Genomic DNA, 22,195 nt, shown 5'->3' on the forward strand with positions numbered 1-22,195 from the left:
AGACAGCGTAGGGAACTAGGTTGTGTAAGTAGGTGTACACTACGTGTAAGCCGCCGTGGTTGTGGTGGCTCCTGATATGCACACGATTCTCTCGCTACCAGGGGAGCGTGGAGCAGGCGTAAGCTGCAACCTGGGCAAGGATCATAAATGTTGGGAATGGGAAGACTGCGGATTCGAAGGCGGGCCAGGATTGGACGCAGAGCACATGCAGGCGGGTGATGGTGTGATGTAGGGAGCCAAAGTCCAAGAGATGGCGGCGGGTACAGTAACTAGAAGAGATGCGATGCGATGTGAAGGAAAGTAAAGTGAAGTGAACCGAAGTAAACGACGGGTATTATGAATTACAATATTGAAGATTATGTGAGTGGGCGTTTGCGTGATGGCGTAAGTTGGAGAGCAAGCCAGGCGAGCCGTTGAAGACGAATTCGACGAAGAAAGAAAGAAAGATAGATAGATAGATAGATACTATGTAGATACCTAGATAGGTATCTCGGACCGCCTGTTCCCTGTGACCGTAAGTAAGGAAAATGCCGAACAATGGGAGAGGGAAAATAAAAAAAATAAAAAGGGTTCCAATCCGACGACAAACAGCAAGTCCAGGCTCGGGTCAATAGTGTACTACTGTAAGTAAGTCACGATACTGCAGGTACCATAGGTAGGGTAGGTATGTATCCACCAGTGCCTGTACTGTAGCATACAGTGCGAATCAGTCAAGGCCCTGAGTGGACAACTACAGGACTCTCTCACTAGCGAGACTACACTACAGTACCTAGTACAGTTCCTAGTACAGGAGATGCCCCTGGGCCCAAGCTCCCATATCTGGTCCCATGAATCTGCCTCGATCTGTTGTTTCAATTGCGAATTGCTCATGTACCCGGATACCTCCGCCATGCGATGAACTAGACTAGTCAGCACTAAATATGGTGCGGCGTGGCGTTGTCTCCATCTCTAATAGGCGCTACGGGTACTGAAGGCATCAAGTATATGATACCTGATCCATTCACCTCCTACTCTAGGCTTAGTTGGTGAGGGTCGGAACCACCAGCGAATATGAGATTTCTTGGCTTCAACGACTATGTAAGTAAGTAAGTATCTAATTCAGATTGAAGGTAGGAATTCTAAAGAAAGCACCCGTATCCAAATAACCAATTAAGGCCATAAATCCCTACACTCACTATAAAGCGCCATTGCGTATCATACAGTACAAACCATTGCAGTGTCGGTAGCATGGCTTGAGGCACACACACACACATCCGCCATTTAGATTATTTCCCCATGAGGAACTCAGACGCGTCGAGCGCGTTACTGGGAAGGGGAGAAAGCCGTCCGAGATGGGAGGTATAGTAGATGGGGATAGTCGGGGATGTCTCATTCGCCAAACCCCACATGTTCAGACTTGGTCAATTAGCGCATAGATACTATCTTCTGCTATTACAATGGCGCTTACACGTAGATACGTGGATATTTTCGTAAAATATATATATATCTACTAACTATGATATAGAGAGCCAACTTGAATATATCAAACGCCCCTGCATTTCTGCTCGGCAAGTATTATCACTATCACAGCTTCTATGGACAATGATTTAGTAGGTGCCTTATGTAAGTAAGGAGGTTGCGTGTGCATGCCTTCAACCTGGAATCACCGGATGAGATAGATACCTACTCTACTAGCTACCTATATAAAGTTTGTTATAGTATTGGAACTCTTCCTTTTCCGACTTTAGGGCTTGAGTCCATCTTGCCCCGTTCACCGGAACAAGGACCTATCTTCAGGCCAATACTCCATACATATAATATAATTGGCATACGAAGTAAATGACTCAAGCCCGTCACAGAATATCCGGAGTGCATTTGCCGCCGCACATGGACAGACAGACAGCTTTGATGCCGCCGATCCTGCCAGCCAGAAACACTCGGCGTACAACGCATCGACGCACAAGTATAAAACGGGCTGAAGAGTATGCGCAAATCTCACCACTTGGTGTCTTCACCGCTTTTCGCTGTCATGGCCCATTGGTTCATCTAGCAAGGCATTGTTGTTTGTTGTTTCCTGCCCGGCAGGAAGGCTGGTTGTTTGGTGGCATACCTACACTGCCTATCTACGTGTGCATAGGGATACGATCCATGCCATAGCATTCCTGGTCTCTCTCTCTCTCTCTCTCTGTCTGTCTGCTTTGGATGCCTCATTCATGCCGAGTAGCCTGTCTACAAGAGCAGCATTGTACAAATATGAGCAATCACAGACCATCGCCTTCTCACACTACCTACCTACTCGCTACTGACAACTGTACATACTATGTAGTACATAGAAGAATCCCGCATCTTGATAAATGTGGGCAACCTGGTGTGGATAATGTGATGCAATATTCGGCACGATACCTATGACTAGTTAGCGTACACGTGTAATTCCTGGGAAGAGTACCCCTGGAAGCTTGGCCCGGTCCATCTGCTCGGACTCCTATTCAAAGCCCCCTGTTGTATCCTCCAGGCCAACATTCGTGCGAGTTCTGGAGCTGGAGATATACAGTGACACACTGTACACTATGTGAAGACAGGAGAGTGGACAGGTCTTTATCTTTCCATGTTCAACCACATCGTTTCATGAATTCCCTCTCCCACAGTAGCGCCTTGAGCCCGCATACTGATGATGCATCTGGAAGGGGTCAAGTGTTCATCCCTGCGACGACACACGGCAGCCCGGGCACCACAGTCAAAGAAGGGAATGCCCATCGCTCCAATCGAACCCTCCCTCGAGAAATTGATACAGAATGATGGGCATCTGATCACTTACATACATACATAAGTATAGGTATGCTGCACCACCACACACCACACAACCAGGAAACCTGATGACACCTTGTTGTTGTGCGCCGACGCCTCCCCCGCCTGTGGCAAGACGGCTTCCCCGTACCTACATGATGTGCCATCACATCAAACAGCTTGCAGCGCCAGTCAAACAACAAAGTAGTATATCCATTGGACAGATAAACACCAAGTTTTCGTTTTGTTTGGTCCGTGCTCGTCTGGGATTGTTTGTGATCATGTACGTGTATGGCAGTGTACATACAGTAGGAAGGAATATGTTTCTTCCAGCCAACCACTAGAAAAAGAGTAGGTAGGCCGTGATATTCATGGCAACGACCTACGAACTGCCGAAGCCACAAAGCTCAAGCCATGTCTTAGCACAACACAGTCCACCTCTCTCTTGCCTTCCTCTCCACCAATGAATAGCAAGGCACCCTTCTTCTTCACGGGCAAACGTACCAACCGAGACTTCAATTCCTGTTATTCTTGATTCATGCAAAGTCCAGCATGGAGCAGACGGGAAAAGGCAGGTAGGTAGCACAGAGCACCGAGATCGCAAATCTCCTGTATTCAGCATTTCCATTTCCCGACGCTTTTCATGAGTGGCGTACAACTGCCGATGTCGAACCGTCCGTGTCTTGGATTCTCGCCAATCAGCTACGACACATTTCACTGCCTTCAAGCTCCTGTGACTTTTGAACTCAACCTACTACTTAAGTAATGTATGTATGTAGGTACCCGTATGTTTCAGTGCGACGACAAGGGAGGGTAGATCCGTTCATGTTTCATCAGCTAGTGACACCGCAATAAGTCATCATCTATCCTATCATTGGCTGGTCCGATCGGCTTGTAGAGTTGCCGTCTATCGATATATCGACTCGGTAATTGCGCGTGTCCAGCCACAGCCCCGAAGGCACAATGTCTCAGCTCTTACGAAGAACGTCGGCGATGTGATGAGCCCGATTGAGAATATCTCGCATGGAAGTCTTAGTCAAGCTCATTATCACGGCTTAGATCATGTATGTGATATCAGTGACTGCACTTTGTAATAAGGAGAAAAGAAAGGTTTCGTGACTGCCTTCGCGTGAAATGAGCATCGCAACATCATCACACTAGCTACAGCTTCCAAGCTTCAACAAATGTGACCAACGCACGGCGTGTGATTATCAGATACTGCAAGTAGAAATCAAATAGTGAGCGTTTTGGATATTCAGTGATGATGCTACCGTACTCGGTCTATATGAGATATGCTGCCTACAAACCCGCAACATGATGTGACAGCAGATCCTAACGACCGCAAGTACTATGTGATGAGACCCTACGTAGTCTGCACGTTTATTATAGGAAGACATATATCTTGATTATCAAGTTCCGTCTTCCCGTTGCGGGATCGCGAATCATATGCTACGGCAACAGATGCCCCTTATTGAGCCACGTAGGTAGGTGGATTATCAACACATTAATCATCCATACTTCAGCAAAACCCTACACTTCTATCATCAAAAGACACTCACTACGCATCCACAACTAACGGGCATATTATACCCATGTTCACGAGCTAGTACTTCCCGTGCCCCCGTTTGTTCCATTCTGCCCGGGCCCCTGCACCGCGAACTGACGAAACGTATTCATGTCGACCATGCCCAGCGCCGTGTCCTCAGTAGCATCCAGATCGACGCGCGGGACCCCCAGATTGGTGACCTTGCCGCTGCGATAGGCCTGGTATGCTTCGAGCCAGCGGGCCGTGCAGAGACACCAACGACAACCTCCCTAGGATATAATTAGTAGTCCCCTAACACAAAATAGGAGGTCTCGCAGCAGTGATTTGGAGTAGGAGTTAGACTTCATGAGAAGACACGCCCCAGGCGTAGAGTATCTTGGTAGGATTGACTGACTGACCTTGAGACCAATGGTGCGCAAGTCGTTGCCGCGCGACGCCGAGAAGTCGAGGAACTCGTCCGTCACGATCCCTGCGACGGCGTGGTTGCCCGGGTCCGTGTCCCCGCCCGTGCGGCAGTATCCGTCCCGGAAATAGCCCGTCACAGGCTGCTGCGAGAACATTTTGAGAGGCTGCTTGAATACTGGCGAGGGGGCGGGAGGTTTTTTGTTAGCGTGTATTTTGATATTCTAGATTGTGCTACCTGCATGACTTACCGTTCAGACTTCCGGATGCCATTGTGAGATTTTATGAATATGAACAAGTTATTGTATCCCTGATGCTTCACGATGCGGCGCGGGTTACAGATATTGTTTTCATGGAATGGATGATGTCTCTTGCGTATATAGGTACTCACTCGTTATACTTCGGGTTACATCACAAAGGTTAATTTGGTGTTGTCTAAAACGCATGACGTCACATGACTGCTGGATTACACATCTCGAGCTCATCCATCGATGAAAGACGCTCAGCATTGCTTACGATTATTCATCTACATTGTATGCTGTCGTTTCATTCTATCACCTCGCCTTGTTAATGTACCTGTTTGGTCTTTCGAACCCGGTGTTATGTATCGCCCTGAGGTATTCCGCAGCCCCGTCTCACTCATTGCGACGAGACATTTGGACTAAGGTGCCTCGCATCTCTTACTGCAGGGCCTAGGTAGATGTCGAGCTCTATTATTCACTTGCGAATCGGTATTCTCATACGAAGTAACATCAGTTTCAATCAGCAGGCATCGATATTGCATTGTTGAATTATCAATTGCTTTTCACTCAAATACAGAACGACTCGTCTCCCCTCCATTCCCCCCTTACTGCTCAACAATCACAAATTTAGGACTTACGATTGAGTGCAACTCAAACGCTGGCTCTTCACACTAAAGCAATATGCTCACCTCTGAGGTGAATCTCACGTGAACGAGGACACAACCCATAAACTCAAATTGAGCGAGCTCACCTTACTAGCTAGATGTGGCAGCCAGTGTATCAAGGGCGCATTGAAGATTTCATTACGAGATCCCATGTCAATGCTGGGTATACAGCTCTCGCTCCGATACCTCCTGATATGTAACACTAGGCTCCGGTCTGCGAGAGCCGAGATCTCGCGGTCCATCAACCAACGATGACGGCTACGCGATCAATCGTATTCCGTGTAGACCCATCTGCGCTAATGACGTCCATGATGAAATGTTAATTTGCGGCAGTCAGAGTCAGAAAGTGACGGTTTGAAGTTCAGATCAATCCTAGATGAGTTATTCACTTAGGGCGCTATGTAGCCCATTAAGTACCAGACACTCCTAAGACACACGGTGTTTTAGCAGTGGCATTCCGAACATTTCTCTCTACCGGTTCAACTGGTTTAGACAAGTGGCGTATGGTTCCAATGTTTGTCTTCCGCAGGATAGTGAGCCGTCATCCTCATGTTTCAGCTCGACTGCTAATAGGTACCTATGGTTGTCAAAAGGGATCGAAAATGTACTGGGACTGCGCGTGTTCGTCTCATAAAAGTCTACATGCTGCAGCTTTGCGCAGGTCCTCGTAAGTTCTGGATATAGATGGGGTGCACGTTTCCGTAAGAATCGCAGATAATGCCCGAATGCGTATTGAGAGATTGAAATTAAGAGTACGGGTGCCGACACGTGCATATGAATATAATTTGAAAGTTACAGTGTGTATAGGTTCAAGACAAAGGGTAAAATCTTGCCGCCGGCTTGACTAGTGATTGTGAATCTATCTTTTTTGCTTTTCCTTTGAAACTTGGATTCAAAGCAGTCAGATAGACTATCTGCTCTTTTGACTCGACTAGGGTAGCAGCGTGTTCGTACTGAAAATTAATAAGTTAGTTATTAGATAATATAAAAGTGCAGTAGCTTGAATAGGGTACGCCTCGTATTGCCATAATGCCATGTGCTGTGGTGCGCATCTACAGTAGGTAGTTCATCTCGCATGGGCAGAGCATGGGCTGACAGTAATATATCATGAGTTATTCGCCTACGCGAACATGTCTGAGCTCAGCTCAGGTACCTTACCGCTTTAAGCCACTGCGCCTAGTCACCATTTACAATGGAAAGCTATCATGCTGTAGCGTAGCATCGTGAAATCTCGCTACACAGGATACATATATTAGCTGGCATACAAGATTTAATGCCGGTTGATTGTTACCGGCTCACCAATTATATGTATCTAGAAGTCCATTACATCTAGTTTAGTTCGAAATCCACAACAGAGTCTTAGTCCATTGTCAATAAACTAGAGAAGACCACCATTTTGGGTGTTCTATGGATCAGGCGGCATTGACTTAATTGGGTGACAACCAAATTTCGTACAATGTTGGAATAATTATGTTCTCGGAGCCCCCTATTGCTCGGACTGCGAAGTTGACCATAAATTTCCCAGATCAACTCAAGAAGTGGCGAGACGTCTTTCTTTAACATCAAATACTCTTTCATTCGGGCGTCAGTCAGTTGGTAATTTACCTGCACAAAGGTCCTCGCCGTATCTACGACTACATATAAAAAGTCATTTAGATTACGAAGTCCTCGGTAATCTACGCGTAGAGTCGCTCGTTTGCTCGCCTCGTCATTCGTTTATTTGACATTCATCAACATGCGCGTTCTTTACCTTGGTGGTGCATTTGCCCTTGTGGGTATGGCAAAAGCTGGAGTGAGACGATGGACATTCCCAGACTGCGAAGAAGACAACTGTTATCGCGCATTCATCAACCAGCAGTACACGGATCTCGCCGGGTCATTCTGCCTGGAATTTCTTGCTTCTACGACTACCGACCCTTCTGTTATCCCAACACCATTTAAAGTAAGTATCGACATTCTCTCAACTTACGCAATACCTTAAACGGTTGGGTCTTGAAGAAATACACTTGACGTACTGACCGAACCAACAGAACTGCGATGATGATGTTAACGCCGCCAGCTCAGCATGCTCATGCATCACTTATACACTTACACACACGTTGACGTCAAGTACTCCTGAGGCTACGCCTACATCATCTACCCCTGTGGTTACCACTCCCACACCCACTGAGGTCCCATCGTCAACCGAGACGCCATCAGAGACGCCATCGACAACACCTAGCCCCGAGGTCAGCTCCCCGGAACTTCCGTCTACCTCTCCTCCCGAGTCTACCCCGAGCATTAGCACTCCGAGCACCCCTCCGGCAAGCAGCTACCCAACAGTCAGTTACACACCAAGCAGCTATCCAGCGAGCAGCGCCGTGACAAGTGGCTATCCGGGCCCTAGTTATCCTGGAGTCAGTTCCAGCGCCGAAGTGTACCCAACAGGATCAGTTACCACCCCGGCTTCCTCAAGCTGTCCCGAAAGCAGCAGCATCTATGGGAGCTTGACCACATCAACCATCTACGCGACGACTGTGTACACTGTGACAACTTGCGCATCAAGCGTCGCGAACTGCCCGGCAACTTCAGCACCCTATGTCACTACGGAAACATACCCCGTAACCGTGACCGTGGTCCCCGTTAACCCTCCAGCATCATATCCTGTTTGGACTGGTCCTGGAGTGATCAATGCCACTAGCGTGCTGCCTACGTCGAAGGGTGTTGTAGGACCGACATCGACGTTCCCTGTCGGCGGCGGGTACAGCGCTATCCCAACGGCCGCTGGAGCTCGCGTTGGGCTGAACGAGGTTGTCATGGCGGCTGGCGTGCTCGCTATTGCTCTCATTTGAGCAGAATAGGTGTTTTCACAGACTTAATTGCCGTATGATTCGAGTGAAGGGGGGGTTTAATCACGAGTAATATTCGGGGACGAGTTTGATTGAAGACGATTTTTGAGATATGATTAATCAGCAATAAGCCTTAACGTACTAATATGATACTGTGCCACATCACTTTCAACTGCAGCTGTTTGTCTCTCCCTTTCTGTCTCGTTGTCTTAGACCTTGTGAATTCGACTACCGAATTGCCTGGCTTGGCGCATTAGTACTGGCAAGGGCTTGGCAGAAAAATCAAGCAATCCCCAAGCCGACATGCCGAGACTAGGCATTCTACTATTTCCACCTAGATCGCCTTGTCTGTCAACTGTGAAGTGGATTTTCGAAGACGTCACGCTCTGCATTTACTTACCAGTAATTTGGGTAGAGGTGATATGTGAGATACTAGGTATTGCAGAGCGCATACGACAAGTCTACCTAGGTCTAGCATTATGCACACTCCACAGCTTCTAGATAACCATTGTTACACGTACTTAGGGACATGATCGTCGCTGCGACAGGAAATTGCGGGCTTTACGGGCCCGTGTTAATGATCATTTTTCTACCTAAACGCTATCGTGTAGGTATTACACTACCTCTACCAGAAAGACACCGACAGCCGCTCCCTTACAAGTGGCTAAAACGCAAGACTCACCGTCTCTTTTGATATCCTATTACAAATAATATGCCTATCATGATCACTCGTTAAACAAACAGAGATTGTTATTTTCCGTCTTACACTAGGATGAGGAGCTGCCAAAGCGGCCCTAGGCGGAACGCCAGGACCCCAGATCTTGGCTCGCCACTCCGAGACTCCAATTTTTTCGGGTGGCTCGCAGTGAGATTCCAACCTCCATTGACCAATACGAACCCCTAAAGCTGTGAGACATGGGACGCAATCGTAGAGACCTGAGTGTCGGTTGCTGTGCACCTAACCCGATGCAGAAGGTCAGGTTCAGCCTACAAGCAACCCCAGCATATCCCAGCGGAATACGGAAGGTCAGGGTGTTAATCAGTGGGAATGGGCTGGGTGTCGTGAGCTGCGCGATCGCGTGCTCTCCTCATAGCTACCTACCTGAAGGAGAGATAAGCTACTATTGTAGACAGATAGCATACTGTGAGCAATCTTAGTCCTGGCGGGGACCGATATTTGCGAGATATGTATAAGAAGCCCACCCGGCCACTCGGTCGGCAGACCTCGAAGGGCTTCACCGTGTTTTCTGCGTAGGTGTTGGGAACTCTTGCCAACCCCCCGGTCACACCCCTTGACAAGATGAAGTCTTTCGCGTCGTTCAGCCAGCTTCTGCTGGCTGCTGGCGTTTCTGCCAGTTTCGAGAGAGCTCGCTATGGTGGCATGGAAGTTGGACCGATTGACGAGCAGATGCTCGCCAAAGTCGCAGCTGTCAGTACTAGCAATGCGCCTGTTGCTGGCTGGGGTTCTTTCGATCAGCTGCTCGACCACTCCAACCCTTCGCTCGGCACCTTCAAGCAGAGATACTGGTGGAACACACAATACTGGAAAGGACCTTCGTCACCCATCATATTTGTCAACCCTGGCGAGCAGGCCGGTGACAGATTCAATGTTTCGTACCCTACATCAGCTCGTTTAACCGGCAAGTTCGCGGAAGAGATGGGCGGTGCTGTTGTAATTATGGAACACCGTTATTGGGGTGATTCCTCACCCTATGAGGAGTTGACGGAGGAGCACCTCAAGTACCTGACCCTTGAGAACTCGATCAAGGACAACACCTACTTTGCCAACAACTGGGTGGCGCCTTTCGATGATACCAAAAAGAGTAGCGCCAAGGATGCCCCTTGGATCTTTACCGGCGGGTCTTACCCCGGAGCTCTTGCTGGTTGGATCGCCAATAAAGATCCAGGCACGTTCTGGGCTTACTACGGCACCAGCGGTGTGGTGCAAACCATTGGACATTACTGGCAGTACTTCACGCCCGTTCAGGAGGCGACGCCAAAGAACTGCTCTGCTGATGTGAACCGCGTCATTGAATATATTGATACCGTGCTATCATATGGCAGTCCCAAGGAGAAAACTAAGCTCAAGGCGAAGTTCGGGCTTGTGGGATTACAGGATGCCGACTTCGGCTCGTAAGTCTGGTCTTGGATGGTACAACAGTGATGCGACTAACGTGGTTTCAGTGCCCTCGAGAACGGCCCTTGGACATGGCAATCAGGACAGTTCTACACCGAGAGTGTCTTGGGCTACACGCCATTCTACCAATTCTGCGACTACGTCGAGGTCAGTATTTGAGATTAGACTCTACCTCCTGGTTTATACAGGACCTACTTATACTGACCCTGACATAGAACGTATGGCCGAACTCAACACACAAGGTGCCCGGTGCAAAGGGCGTTGGTCTAGTCAAGGCCCTCAATGGTTATGCCAAATGGTTTACTGAAATAACCCTTCCTGGCTACTGCGAGGGCTACGGCTATTTCGAAGGCGAGAACAACGTCGAGTGTCTCCAAGGACTAAATGCCTCCAACCCCATCTACAAGGACCTCACTCCCCGCAATGCGGGCAACCGACAGTGGAACTGGATGCTTTGCAACGAGGCCTTCGAGTACTGGCAAGACGGTGCCCCCAAAGGCATGCCTACTCTCGTCTCTCGCCACGTGAACAAGGCTTACTGGCGCGCCCAGTGCCCTCTCTGGTTCCCCGAAGCTACATTGTAAGTGGTTCCAGGAAACATTCATTTCCAACTCCATGAAGTTTAGATGATCAGTGACTAGATTACTAACTCGGGATTCACAGTGGCCTTGCCAAGGGCAAATCCGCCGAATCCGTCAACAAGTACACCGGTGGCTGGCTCGCGACCAACACCACCCGCCTGATGATGACCAACAGCGAATGGGACCCATGGCGCGACTCGACGTACAGCTCCATCTACCGCCCCGGCGGTCCCCTGCAGAGCACCGAGCAGCTCCCTGTTCGCTACCTCAAGCGAGGCACGCACTGCTCTGACCTGTACGGACAGAACTGGGCCGTCAACGCGGACGCCAAGGCCATCGCCGACGACGAGACCGCCCAGATGAAGAAATGGGTCGCTGAGTTCTACACTCAGAAGTAAATAGACTGGGAATCTAGACGTATCTAATTCTAGTAACTAAGTAAATTATTTAGCGGTACGATAAGAGAAACCTCTGCCAACTTAAAATAAAAAAAAGCTATCTTTGTTTGTCCATGTGCTTCGTGTGATGTAACGAGGATTATTTATATCCTTATCTGCCGAGCTTGTACGTAGCAGCACTACGAGGAAGTGTGTGTCAACGCAGCAATTAGCCAAAATAAGTCCTCTTGTCTGGGCATGTCTATGCATTGTTCATGTAAGATAGGCACTTTTTCCCCATGTCTAGAAAGCAGCCAAGTTCGATACATTGCATTATTATTACCATCATCATAAGTACATTGCTAAACATAGATCCTTCGAACCACAAGGGTATCCATTACCACCATGTGTTCTTGCTCACTTTGCAAGTAGCAGTCGTAGAAACCCCCGGATCAGACTCCGACGTAGCAGTTAGTGTCACGACGGCTTTGCTCGCTGCATTCTTCGCGGCGCCGACGGCGACGTTGACCGTCGTGGTCTCCCCGTACGCCGCGACGGCCAATGCATTAGGCAGCGCGACGCGCCATCCTTTGCCCTTGACCTCGGCGCTCAAGCGATAGACGTCGGACGTAAGATACTTCGATAAATCCTGCGGATGAGCCGCGTTACTATTCACGTACGCGCCTGAATTCGTCAGCGCAAAGGTGCACGTCACGCCCTTGGCGGTGGCTTTGGCTCTCCTGTCCTTCGCGACGGCGCCAGCCGCCAGCTTGACGCCTCGCGCACTTGGGCCGCTGCCGTCGAGCGAGCGCACGGCGACCGTGTAGTGCAGCACGCCGGTGTCGTCGCGCCGGATATCCAGCACGTAGAAGTGCAGCGAGTTGGGCTCGTCGACGAATTCGGACTGCGAGCCTGATCGCGTGCCCGCGTGGAACAGGGCGTCCGCGAGCTGCCGGTAGTCGCCGATGGTGAGCATGGCAGGGGTGCCGTCGGGACGGTAGAAGTCCACGATGTCGATGTCCTGTGGGTTCGCGTCGATGACCCATTGGAAGGGCGCGCTGTTGCTGCTGTTCTTCGTCTTGCTGATCAGGACGCCGTGGTCGGGCTGGAACGAGTCGGCGCCCATACGGTCGATGACCTCGACGTCGTAGTTGTGGTAGCCGCCGCCGTCGCAGAACGGGTTGGTCGATGTGTTGCAGGCGGGCGTGAGATCCCTACCGATTGTGATGTGCATGCCCATCATTTGTGTGCCGCTCGGGTTGACGACGCGCGCCGTGAGCTCGGCGGTGACGAGCCCGGAGTTGGCGAGCGCGGCTTTGGAGATCATGAGAACTCGGCTATCATCTACTAGATCTATGCGTAGCTTGTCGCCCATCGTGTGTGGCGAGCCTAGCGAGCTACCTTGTTGCGCTGGGATTTGCCAGCGAGTGTGAGGACCACCCGGTCCGTTGAATGTGCCTCGCGCCAACATCGAGAATGGTCCCGAGTAATCGCGTCGTGGCGGGTTGGAATAGGGGTTGTTATAATTGTCGCCGATTCCTAGCAAGTGGCTCAGCTCATGTGCATACGTGCTCATGCCGGAGCTCTCGGCCTGGGTGGAGGAGCCACCGCCGGCGTTTGGCCAAATCGTCGCTGCTGAAGCCCATGAGGTCCAGTTCACGTAACGAGTGTGCGCCCAGTTCGGAATGGAGTCATCCGGAGGGCCGAATTCAGCAGTCACGTCTTCGGGTGTCTGGAATAGCATTTCACCGAATTCCTGCCATGTCGAGGATTCATCTTGGCCAGCAGAAAGGATGAAGGCAAGTTCGAATGAGTCGGCCGTCTTGTTACCCACATCGGCACGCCAGGCTGCAAATGCATCCGTACGAAGGTCAACTGAGCAAGGACCCTCAGCTGGACAACCATCGGGGTTGAAACCACCGCGTTCATCGTCAATGCCATATTGATAAGCTAGACGGGGCATCTCATAAGCACCGAATACCGTCAGGTCGACGCCTACATCACGGTCAGTCGATTCATGGTCTGTTAGATTCAGGAGAGCACGCACCATATCGACCACCAGAATCCTCCATCCAGTACTCATGCAGAGTGTGGTTATGATTCAGCTCACTGGGCTTATTTAGGAAATCGCGGTAGAACGTAGGCACTTCATCGCGACTGAGACCGGACACGACAGGCCGCGGGTTCTTGAAAGGCGTCGACTCGGGTTCCAGAGTAATCACGAATGGCATGTCGGGATAATCGACGACGACGAGCGCGATGTTGAAGTTCCTCTCGGATCCCTTTCTGCTCGGATCCGACCAGGTAGTGCCTGGCGGCTTGATGTAGTCCGCCCAGGTCATATTATCTGGAAGGACTATCTTCTGGGGGTCGAGGACCGCGAACGGATCGCTCTGTGATGACCATGGCGCTGCAGTTACATATCGAGTCAACACTGAGCCCGCCAGAACGGCCGCGGTGGCCATTCGCTGGCGGATGTTACAGGCGACGGTCAAACCCATTTTCATCAATTGAGCTCTGGCGAGGCCGCTCACAGACTATACGCACGGGTTGTGGGAGCAAGCAGAGGGGGAGAGTCCCATTTCTAGTTGTGCTGGGGATAAGGAGGCTCTTATTACCATGCTAGGCATCATTGTCCACAGCGTGTGCTACGTGAATCCCAAGAGGTTGGTGAAGCTACCAATGCTGACTGATATCAGCGTCTATCTTATTACAGTAGATATCCATGACAATCTACCACGCATGGACTGTAGATATGCATCGTCCGACTCTGTCCGACCAATCCACACCAGAGCGGATAGCAAGGGGTATCTGCCGCCGCAATTATTGTGTTGAGAGCTGCCCAGTTTGTGCAAGGCGTCATGTTGGTCCATGCCAGGGTTCTGCCAGGGACAGGAATATACTGTGTAAGACATGGAGCCCAGCCATGCCAAGAGACTTATTATCACCACTTACCTGCCGCAATAGGCAACCAGATTGAGAGTTCAGCCTTTGCGGTTGGGGAATGTGCGGAGAAAGAAGCTTAAACCGGGATGAGATATCTACCTACCTACCAGGATGATATGTCATATTCCGTAGATGAGGGCAGAATGAGGGGTAGACAAAGATTCATACAGTAGACCAGGCAAGTTACTTCATATGTAGATGCTTGCGACGATGGTTGTAGCTGAGTCTATGCCCGCTCATTGATTGGTAGGCAGACGGCTTGGGCCAACCACCGTGGCTCAACTGAAGTGTTACTTCTATTGTTGTTTAAAGAAGAGAATTTACAAGTATACATGTGATATTTTCCTTTTCAAGGCAGTGTCACAAGATAGCCAATTGTCCGTTCGCGATATGATATGGTGGTGGTTTAAAACTGAAGTAGACAATCTTATCTTTTTTTTTTCATCTCTCACAGCACACCCGAAAGTCACCACAGCGATGACCACCATACACCACCCTTCACGACAAGATGAGCCACTTCGAGTAAATAGTTATCAATAGTGAAGTGTTCAATACTTACCTGTTCTTCTTCAACTATGCAGAATCTTTGACCAGAAAGCATAATTTCCATACTTACTATGTAGATACCTAGATACTTAGTAGATACCTCAATTCCGGGGCTAGCCGCTCTGAACCGTTGGCTGCCGAGGTAGAGGTAGAGAGCCGAGTCTCTACTGAACATGAACATAAGGTATGAGCATGAACAGGAACAGGAACACCGACATCAACATCGTCATTCGACTCTCATCCTAACAGAGTCCTGATCATGCCACTCCGACCAACACTCCGCCTGGTCGCGCCCGCATTCCGCCTGGTGCGGCCATATTCAAGCGACGCCGCCGGCCCTCTCATCAACGTCGTAAACCTCCCCGCGCCAAATACGGGCCATATCCGCATCCTCGAGCTCAACCGCCCAGCGGCACGCAACGCCATCTCCAAAGCTCTGCTCTCCGCGCTACGGGCCGAGATCGACGACGTCGATGCGCAGTACACACCCGAGGGCGACGAGAAGCCCTTGCCGATGCGCTTCGGCGGCGCCGCGGGAGTGGACCAGAAGGGTCCGACGAGGGCCCTCATCCTCGCGAGCGCCGTCGACGCGAGCTTCTGCGCCGGCGCGGATCTGAAAGAGAGACGGGGCTTTACACAAGAGGAGTGAGTGAACCAGTGCAGATGGACCCAGCCAATTGCGCCCCTGGATTAGGTGACTAGGTAAATAACTGATGTTCTTCAATTCCTAGAACCGCCCAATTCCTCGCCAATCTCCGCGGCACATTCTCCTCGCTCTCCGCCCTGCCCATTCCAACAATATCCGCCATATCGTCGTTAGCACTCGGGGGAGGCTTAGAACTCGCCTTGTGCACCCATTTCCGCGTGTTAGCGTCTACCGCCCAAGTCGGTCTACCAGAAACCCGGCTTGGAATCATCCCCGGCGCAGGAGGTACCTACCGACTCCCTGCTCTGATCGGACTCCCGCGCGCTAGGGACCTCGTTCTAACCGGTCGTCGTGTTTCTGCGCCCGAGGCATATTTCCTCGGTATCGCCGACCGGCTCGTCGAGGTACTCCCGGATGAGGAGGAGGGGCAAGGATCTGGATCAAAGGCGAGGGAGGAAATACTGACTAAGGCGCGGAGAGCAGCGTTGGCAGAGTCTGTTAGGCTTGCTGGCGAGATATGTGAGGGTGGTCCGATTGCTGTTAGAGCTGGCTTGCAAGCTGTCAGCTGGGCGCGAGAGGAGGTTGAAAACGCGATGTATGAGCGGGTTGTGAAGAGCGAGGATCGAGATGAAGCTCTCGAGGCGTTTAAGGAGAAGCGGAAACCTGCGTTCAAGGGGAGGTGAGATGGAGATCAAGGCAAATGATATATGAATTCTATATACCACTATCATGATGAATCTATACGACTTGTAACGGTTAAAATGCGCAAATAGGAGCGACCATTGGATAACGCTCCAAGTATAAAGGCTTTGGATCTAGTTGTGACTACATTGTATGATCACATTCCCGGCTCTGAAGCGATGTAGGATGATAGATAGGTCTATACATTTGAATATTACGACAGCAAGGTGACAGTTACGTTAGGTACAGGATAACACTCGCGAATTATTATCGCAGTAGCTAATGTGAATGTATAGATAGATATCTTGATACTGCTAAGAAGTGAAAGAGAGCCTAGCTACTTAATACGTTGACCAGCTAGCTCAGTCTACCTTCTGCTGGCTCCGAGTCCGCGCGCTCACCTGGTCCCCATCTTCTCGTGGCGCAGGGTCCTTATGCGTCTTCGTTTTAGACTGAGTAGATGTCTTTGCCGGTTTGCCGTCTCCTTTCTCCTTCGCCGCTCCATTCTTGGCATCGCCGCCGGTTCTTTTGGTGGTGTGTGTTCGCTTTTCATCGTTTTGTTCATCTCCGTCAGCGTCTCCGTCCTCGCTCATGTCCTCCTCTATCGTTTCAGCTGGCTCTTCTTCAGCCTCCTCCTCCTCCTCTTCTTCTTCAGAAGCATCCGGAGCATCGGACTTGCCCTTCACATCCTCGTCCTGACGAGTCTTCTGTTTCTTGTTGGCGGCTTTGCCACCTTTCTTCACCTCCTTCCCCTGATTATTTGTCGTATGTACATCGTCCGTACCGGCAGCCTCTTCAGACTCGTTTTCAGCTTCGTTGGCACCGTTTTCTAGATTATCATCATTGTTGACTTTGCGCTTGGTACCGCTATTCTCATCGTCGTCATCCTCTTTACCCCTATTCTTCGAGGACTTCAATTCTACCGTGAGTTCCGAGGCTCGCTTGACCACGTCGTTTCCAGATCGCTCGACATGAACGGCTGGGTTATCGGGCGACGCGTTCTTCTTGATTGTATTGCCACGCTTTGATTTGATCGCTATTTCGCCTTCGTCTTTCGTCTCGGTGACTGTGCCACCTGGGGCACCACCTCCCCAATTCCATGAGACTGTATTTGTGTTCACGGTGAGCTAACTTGTTTATAAGAGGAGGAAGACAGTACTCATAGCTTAGACAGTAGTTTTATGCTAAATCCACGTACCTTTGTCTCCTTCTTCGGGTTTATCAGCAGTCATTATTTCAAAAGCCCAGGATGGCCGTAATCTTGTCAATGCTGGCAATAATTTCTCTACACTTACATATAGGCTTAGTTGGACTTTGTCTATCAATTCACTGACGTAGATAGTATTTATCCGTAAACGCCATTTGTAAATTCTAGGTTTGACCTTTACCACCCCGATGCATCATAGCTATGAATCATCACTGATTTAGTGCGTATCTCCCCTTACAGTCTACATCGGTGCGATCGGGGACTGTGAATTGTCTAGAGATCTCACATGCGAAAACCCCTCTGAGCAGAAGTCTACTCAAAAGTGTAGAAGCTCAATTCCACGACTGACATTTTGCAAGTAGATAAAAAGGTAAAGAGCGTGGGTATGTGAAGCTACACCTCGTAGATGCAAATATGGGGATATCATTTTGGGCCGGAATTCTACCTATCTGAATATCTTCCGCCTTGCTTCCCCCACGTCTGCCCGCATTTCCCACTCGCTATCTCTTGTCAGTCGAGTCAGTGCTTATCAATACATAAGTATGTACTTACTCGTATGGACGGATGTATGGTCTCGAAGCTGGCTCGGCGGGCGTTCTCGCTGCATCACTCCCAATTTGCGAGTCCCAAATGACGCCATGTGTCTCGCTGGGTCTACACTAGGCTAAATCGGCCAAAAGTGCCCGGCGCTTTTGTTCAAGCCTTTCCTTCCGCAGCCACTTTGTCCGCCGTTAACTTAGTGTGACACTATATGTACAAGAGTTCTGTCTGTGTTCTTGGCGACGGATATTACGAAGAGAGGTCTGAGCGATCGAGAATAACGACACTAATGTAGGAACTGAACATGCACCTATGGTCACCATCGCCTGCTGAAGTAGTGTGGTGCGACAAGTTAGATAGTCAGCAGGGGCTTCGGGAACTCGGGATCAGTTAGTTCGGTAAATAGGGACTGGGGATAGCCTCATAGCGTGTATGTGTTGCCTTCATCATGAGATTTTTTCACGGGAAAATTGCGCTTTATTCACTGATAGCCAATTTCCCCAGCTATTGAAGCTATTCGAAGGCCTATTGAAGCATATAAATTATCTATCTCATCAGGTGTGGATGACTCCGGCTAGTGACAATTACTGTCACCCACTTCACTACTATAGTATTCGTGTCTATTATAACTTGTATCTATGTTTTGAAGTAACCCTTTGTTACGGATTTTTAAAACGACTTACGTTTGGGGGTTTCATCACCCTTAGATTTCATATTGAAGGCAGATCTCCGGAGAGCAACAATACAAGTACGCAAGACACTCATGAAAATCGTAGTACCTAGACCTTTGATAGGCGTGCTTCACCTATATCTGTTACGTCTTCTCAATTCCTGGTAAAGGGCCGGTAATAGAATATAGATAAATGCAAATGTAATGAAGTGGTATGGAAGATAACGAAGTTCTTTTGAGTCCTTTGAACCACTAAGTATGCGCCAAGGATGACGCGAGAACCTGGTGCCATGCTAGAACGATAGACTGACTTGCATAAACTTTAAATAACTCAAGGAACGACAACGGATGATAAGTGTATCCTCCACATGCACTCCTAGGGGTAAGTGGCACTTGCTAGGGGATCGTAAGATCAAGTAGATTGAGTTGCAGTGCCACGTGCGGAACCATTGGAGAGATTGAATAAGAAGAAGGCGCAAGACGCAAGCATCGCCAAGAAATGGCAGAGTGAGGAATATTTACATAGTAGATAGTATGAGCCTTTTTACAACAAGCTTGGCAACAAAATAGATCACCAACTAGCTGGGGCTTTCGCCACCAAAAGGACCGGATTCACGTATCAGGCCAAGCTCGTACAGGTACAGCGTGATCCAGATGCTGGCCGACGGTGGGCCAGGCACCAATCGGTTGGTCGTAACTGAGCAAGCTAGACTTTGGGGAATTCTGTTAACCAAATGTAGTTGCAGCGCAGAAACCTGGACCCGAATGTTTGGATACGATCCCAGCTTATCACTGGCTTAGACCATCCTTCTACTTTGCCAAGTGTAACATAACATGCGTACGTTATGCAAATCCACGTGCGTTAGAGTCGGCTTGAGTGCTCTTCGTGGTTACCTATAGCTCACAAGCACAGGCCATGATAGGGCCGTGATACTTGACATAGCTCACGATATAAACGAACACTTGAGGAGAGCCCAATATTGGCCGAGTCTCTCAACCTAACATAGAGCATAACCTAAAGTGCATGTAATGTCAATCACCCCTAAACTAGGTGAGAATTTCGGCGATGGAAAGAGCCCTAGAACACACCATCAGTCATTCGACATAGGTTCGAACGTACACTACGCGGACTCGAGCTTGTGCCAACACTCTTAGTTGAGCCTAACGGTCGCCGGTGCTAGATGCTAGCCTTCAGCCATATGGGCCATGGGCTGGGATCCAAGTAGCGTCTCCCTACCAATGGGCTGGCTTCTATGTCCCCATCAGATGCGAGTCAAGACCATGGCCCTAGAAAATCTGGCTATTTGTTCGTTCGCCACGGAGAGTGTTAGATAGCCAGTTCTCAGAAATATTGTCTTTCATACTAACCATCTTGGCGATCGGTATACACTACGCCACTTGTAGACCCCGGAGCTATCTGCTCTCAGCTAGCCATCTACATACTTATAACAAAGCTGGGAGAACCTTGTATTAGTTATTAACCCCCACGAACCCTTTCCCCGGAGGACATGACAGCTTCTCATCTGTCACTCACCTGGATCTTGAGTGGCTGAGAGTCATTCACTACTCCAGTACCAGTCGCACGCAGTTGAGTTGCTTATTCAGAAACATACACCCACATTCAACGCAAGACCATACGATTATTGGATCTACCGGACGGAGCAGGATATTATACTAGAAACGAATCACAGCGGAAAGTGTCGACATAATATTTGAGATCCGATATACGTTACTGCCATAATCTCGTGGCGGGAAGCACCTTCGCAATGGCCGTGAGTTTAGTCGTGGAGTCGGCAATATGGTTCGGCATTACAATTTTGGTGGTGATAGCCAGAATGTAAGTTCATGTTGATCCCTCTTCGCTCATTTGTCATATGAATACTCATTCAATTACCGACAGCGTTTGTCGCAAGATACTCTTGGGTTCCTTCAAGAAATTCCAAACCGATGATATCTTGATGCTTATAGCGGTGGTGACGGACACTATATTCCTCGTCACGATGAATATACTACACACTACAAACACGAATCTCATTGATCCCCAAAACCCTCCCATACTCACACCTCAGGAAATCGACTCGAGAGTGTATGGGTCCAAGCTGGTCCTGGTTGTGGAACAGATGCAGATTGCGACCACATGGCTAGTAAAGGGATGTCTTTTGATTATGTACAGCCGTTTAACGTAAGTTACCGCCGCCCTTCGCACAGGACCTTCGCTGACGCACGCAGTGGATTCAACAAAATCCAAGCGATGGGTGTGAAGATTGTTGCAGCTTATACGGTGCTCAGTTTCGTTGTGATGGAGGTGAGTGCTATTTGATTCTGTATCCACGTCTTCAGGGGCTGTTTTGCCAACTCCGTTTACCACCGACTCTCCTGAACCTTTGCTAACATATGGTTCGTAGATTTTATACCTTGGTGTTTGGTGCAGACCCTTCACTGAGTACTGGGCAGTGCCACCTAAGAGCAGTATGTGGATGCCTTCTTTATCAACCTTGCGTATTGACTTTTTAAAAAATGTTGGTAATGGGCCAATCCTAACTGACCTCCTCAGCCCAATGCTCAGCCGCGACAAACCATCTTATTACCAACGCAGTCTTGAACATCTCTTCTGATCTGTTCATCCTCATAATACCACTCCCTATTTTCGCCCAAATCAACATAGCCTTCAGGAAGAAGGTCGTACTTTGTGGCGTTTTCGCGCTCGGTAGTTTCACTGTAAGTCGAAACTTCTCAGCCTCTCATGATACCCAGTCAAGAACCCCGCGGAATCCAATTCTCACAAATCCGCTGGACCTTGAATGGTACAAACTAACATATGACTTTCAGATCGGCGCCGCTATCGCAAACAAATACTACAGTTTCACGTCGCCGTTTGCCAGTACCTGGGCATACTGGTACATCCGCGAGTCATCCACGGCGCTCATCGTCTCGAACATCCCTTTCCTGTGGACGTCGGTGCGCTTCGCCCTAAGACTGACATCATCCCGCGGAGCAACATCGGGGAAGACGGACGGGGCCGGCGGTCTCTCATACGGGCACAACGCGAAGAGCGTCAACCACAACACCATAATTTCCCGAGGGCCCCGAGGAGGAGGCGGCGATGACGTCAACGACTTCAGCCCACTGGGCAGCCAGGAGGACGTCAAGTACTACAACGACAGCGTGCCACTGAAGATATACAAGCACTCGGAAATCCACGTTACGACGGAAACCAACGATGCCGCGTCGATACACTCGCGGCCAAGCAAAGATCATGTTTACTTTGATATATAAACATAGATATTAGACGATAGAGAGTATACATCTTAATTTAATTTTCGTATTTTTTCTGCATAACGTTCCGGTCTTTTTTCTTCCCTTCTCCGCCGACCAAGGACGGCATGATATAAACTACCTCAAAGCTGTCCAAAAAAAA

General features: G+C 49.5%; 8 protein-coding genes across 8 annotated transcripts; 4 read left to right on the forward strand and 4 right to left on the reverse strand.

Annotated features, from left to right (window-relative positions):
- Positions 1 to 3,995: 3,995 nt before the first annotated feature.
- F5B22DRAFT_624133 (uncharacterized protein) lies at positions 3,996 to 5,093 on the reverse strand. The gene is made up of 3 exons (XM_047976098.1): positions 4,963 to 5,093; positions 4,708 to 4,889; positions 3,996 to 4,578 (listed from the first exon to the last, which is right to left on the reverse strand). Exons 1-3 carry the CDS (start codon positions 4,982 to 4,984, stop codon positions 4,360 to 4,362), a joined length of 423 nt encoding a protein of 140 aa, XP_047826629.1. The 5' UTR covers positions 4,985 to 5,093; the 3' UTR covers positions 3,996 to 4,359.
- Positions 5,094 to 5,425: 332 nt separating this feature from the next.
- On the reverse strand, positions 5,426 to 6,457 carry F5B22DRAFT_624135 (uncharacterized protein). The gene has a single exon (XM_047976099.1). It carries the CDS (start codon positions 6,390 to 6,392, stop codon positions 6,090 to 6,092), a length of 303 nt encoding a protein of 100 aa, XP_047826630.1. The 5' UTR covers positions 6,393 to 6,457; the 3' UTR covers positions 5,426 to 6,089.
- Positions 6,458 to 6,918: 461 nt separating this feature from the next.
- F5B22DRAFT_624137 (uncharacterized protein) lies at positions 6,919 to 8,622 on the forward strand. Its single transcript, XM_047976100.1, has 2 exons — positions 6,919 to 7,560; positions 7,649 to 8,622. Exons 1-2 carry the CDS (start codon positions 7,354 to 7,356, stop codon positions 8,447 to 8,449), a joined length of 1,008 nt encoding a protein of 335 aa, XP_047826631.1. The 5' UTR covers positions 6,919 to 7,353; the 3' UTR covers positions 8,450 to 8,622.
- Positions 8,623 to 9,075: 453 nt separating this feature from the next.
- On the forward strand, positions 9,076 to 11,679 carry F5B22DRAFT_453122 (serine carboxypeptidase S28-domain-containing protein). The gene is made up of 4 exons (XM_047971978.1): positions 9,076 to 10,579; positions 10,631 to 10,730; positions 10,799 to 11,163; positions 11,247 to 11,679. The coding sequence occupies exons 1-4, from the start codon at positions 9,747 to 9,749 to the stop codon at positions 11,560 to 11,562; spliced, it is 1,614 nt and encodes a 537-aa protein (XP_047826632.1). The 5' UTR covers positions 9,076 to 9,746; the 3' UTR covers positions 11,563 to 11,679.
- Position 11,680: 1 nt separating this feature from the next.
- On the reverse strand, positions 11,681 to 14,145 carry F5B22DRAFT_453132 (uncharacterized protein). The gene is made up of 2 exons (XM_047971980.1): positions 13,589 to 14,145; positions 11,681 to 13,536 (listed from the first exon to the last, which is right to left on the reverse strand). The coding sequence occupies exons 1-2, from the start codon at positions 14,046 to 14,048 to the stop codon at positions 11,939 to 11,941; spliced, it is 2,058 nt and encodes a 685-aa protein (XP_047826633.1). The 5' UTR covers positions 14,049 to 14,145; the 3' UTR covers positions 11,681 to 11,938.
- A 618-nt stretch (positions 14,146 to 14,763) lies between these two features.
- On the forward strand, positions 14,764 to 16,620 carry F5B22DRAFT_453125 (ClpP/crotonase). The gene is made up of 2 exons (XM_047971979.1): positions 14,764 to 15,678; positions 15,765 to 16,620. Exons 1-2 carry the CDS (start codon positions 15,293 to 15,295, stop codon positions 16,360 to 16,362), a joined length of 984 nt encoding a protein of 327 aa, XP_047826634.1. The 5' UTR covers positions 14,764 to 15,292; the 3' UTR covers positions 16,363 to 16,620.
- A 24-nt stretch (positions 16,621 to 16,644) lies between these two features.
- F5B22DRAFT_453154 (uncharacterized protein) lies at positions 16,645 to 17,782 on the reverse strand. Its single transcript, XM_047971981.1, has 2 exons — positions 17,559 to 17,782; positions 16,645 to 17,465 (listed from the first exon to the last, which is right to left on the reverse strand). The coding sequence occupies exons 1-2, from the start codon at positions 17,590 to 17,592 to the stop codon at positions 16,723 to 16,725; spliced, it is 777 nt and encodes a 258-aa protein (XP_047826635.1). The 5' UTR covers positions 17,593 to 17,782; the 3' UTR covers positions 16,645 to 16,722.
- Positions 17,783 to 20,328: 2,546 nt separating this feature from the next.
- On the forward strand, positions 20,329 to 22,110 carry F5B22DRAFT_453168 (uncharacterized protein). Its single transcript, XM_047971982.1, has 6 exons — positions 20,329 to 20,614; positions 20,678 to 20,959; positions 21,007 to 21,082; positions 21,183 to 21,246; positions 21,332 to 21,495; positions 21,607 to 22,110. Exons 1-6 carry the CDS (start codon positions 20,544 to 20,546, stop codon positions 22,051 to 22,053), a joined length of 1,104 nt encoding a protein of 367 aa, XP_047826636.1. The 5' UTR covers positions 20,329 to 20,543; the 3' UTR covers positions 22,054 to 22,110.
- Positions 22,111 to 22,195: the final 85 nt, after the last annotated feature.

This window comes from Xylaria bambusicola, assembly GCF_022495145.1.
Source record: "Xylaria bambusicola strain CBS 139988 unplaced genomic scaffold F5B22scaffold_58, whole genome shotgun sequence".
Classification (NCBI taxonomy): domain Eukaryota; kingdom Fungi; phylum Ascomycota; class Sordariomycetes; order Xylariales; family Xylariaceae; genus Xylaria; species Xylaria bambusicola.

Excerpts from the sequence above, each read along its gene's own strand:
- F5B22DRAFT_624133 (XM_047976098.1), bottom strand. The coding sequence starts at position 4,984 with ATGGCATCCGGAAGTCTGAACG. Across the intron at positions 4,890-4,962 it reads GGCATCCGGAAGTCTGAACG|TATTCAAGCAGCCTCTCAAA; the intron begins GTAAGTCATGCA and ends CCCCCTCGCCAG. Across the intron at positions 4,579-4,707 it reads TGCGCACCATTGGTCTCAAG|GGAGGTTGTCGTTGGTGTCT; the intron begins GTCAGTCAGTCA and ends ATTATATCCTAG.
- F5B22DRAFT_624135 (XM_047976099.1), bottom strand. The coding sequence starts at position 6,392 with ATGCACGTGTCGGCACCCGTACTCTTAATTTCAATCTCTCAATACGCA.
- F5B22DRAFT_624137 (XM_047976100.1), top strand. The coding sequence starts at position 7,354 with ATGCGCGTTCTTTACCTTGGTGGTGCATTTGCCCTTGTGGGTATGGCA. Across the intron at positions 7,561-7,648 it reads TTATCCCAACACCATTTAAA|AACTGCGATGATGATGTTAA; the intron begins GTAAGTATCGAC and ends CCGAACCAACAG.
- F5B22DRAFT_453122 (XM_047971978.1), top strand. The coding sequence starts at position 9,747 with ATGAAGTCTTTCGCGTCGTTCAGCCAGCTTCTGCTGGCTGCTGGCGTT. Across the intron at positions 10,580-10,630 it reads CAGGATGCCGACTTCGGCTC|TGCCCTCGAGAACGGCCCTT; the intron begins GTAAGTCTGGTC and ends ACGTGGTTTCAG. Across the intron at positions 10,731-10,798 it reads AATTCTGCGACTACGTCGAG|AACGTATGGCCGAACTCAAC; the intron begins GTCAGTATTTGA and ends ACCCTGACATAG.
- F5B22DRAFT_453132 (XM_047971980.1), bottom strand. The coding sequence starts at position 14,048 with ATGAAAATGGGTTTGACCGTCGCCTGTAACATCCGCCAGCGAATGGCC. Across the intron at positions 13,537-13,588 it reads GGATTCTGGTGGTCGATATG|GCGTCGACCTGACGGTATTC; the intron begins GTGCGTGCTCTC and ends ACCGTGATGTAG.
- F5B22DRAFT_453125 (XM_047971979.1), top strand. The coding sequence starts at position 15,293 with ATGCCACTCCGACCAACACTCCGCCTGGTCGCGCCCGCATTCCGCCTG. Across the intron at positions 15,679-15,764 it reads CGGGGCTTTACACAAGAGGA|AACCGCCCAATTCCTCGCCA; the intron begins GTGAGTGAACCA and ends TTCAATTCCTAG.
- F5B22DRAFT_453154 (XM_047971981.1), bottom strand. The coding sequence starts at position 17,592 with ATGACTGCTGATAAACCCGAAGAAGGAGACAAAG. Across the intron at positions 17,466-17,558 it reads ACCCGAAGAAGGAGACAAAG|TCTCATGGAATTGGGGAGGT; the intron begins GTACGTGGATTT and ends ACACAAATACAG.
- F5B22DRAFT_453168 (XM_047971982.1), top strand. The coding sequence starts at position 20,544 with ATGGCCGTGAGTTTAGTCGTGGAGTCGGCAATATGGTTCGGCATTACA. Across the intron at positions 21,247-21,331 it reads GGCAGTGCCACCTAAGAGCA|CCCAATGCTCAGCCGCGACA; the intron begins GTATGTGGATGC and ends TGACCTCCTCAG. Across the intron at positions 21,496-21,606 it reads TCGCGCTCGGTAGTTTCACT|ATCGGCGCCGCTATCGCAAA; the intron begins GTAAGTCGAAAC and ends TATGACTTTCAG.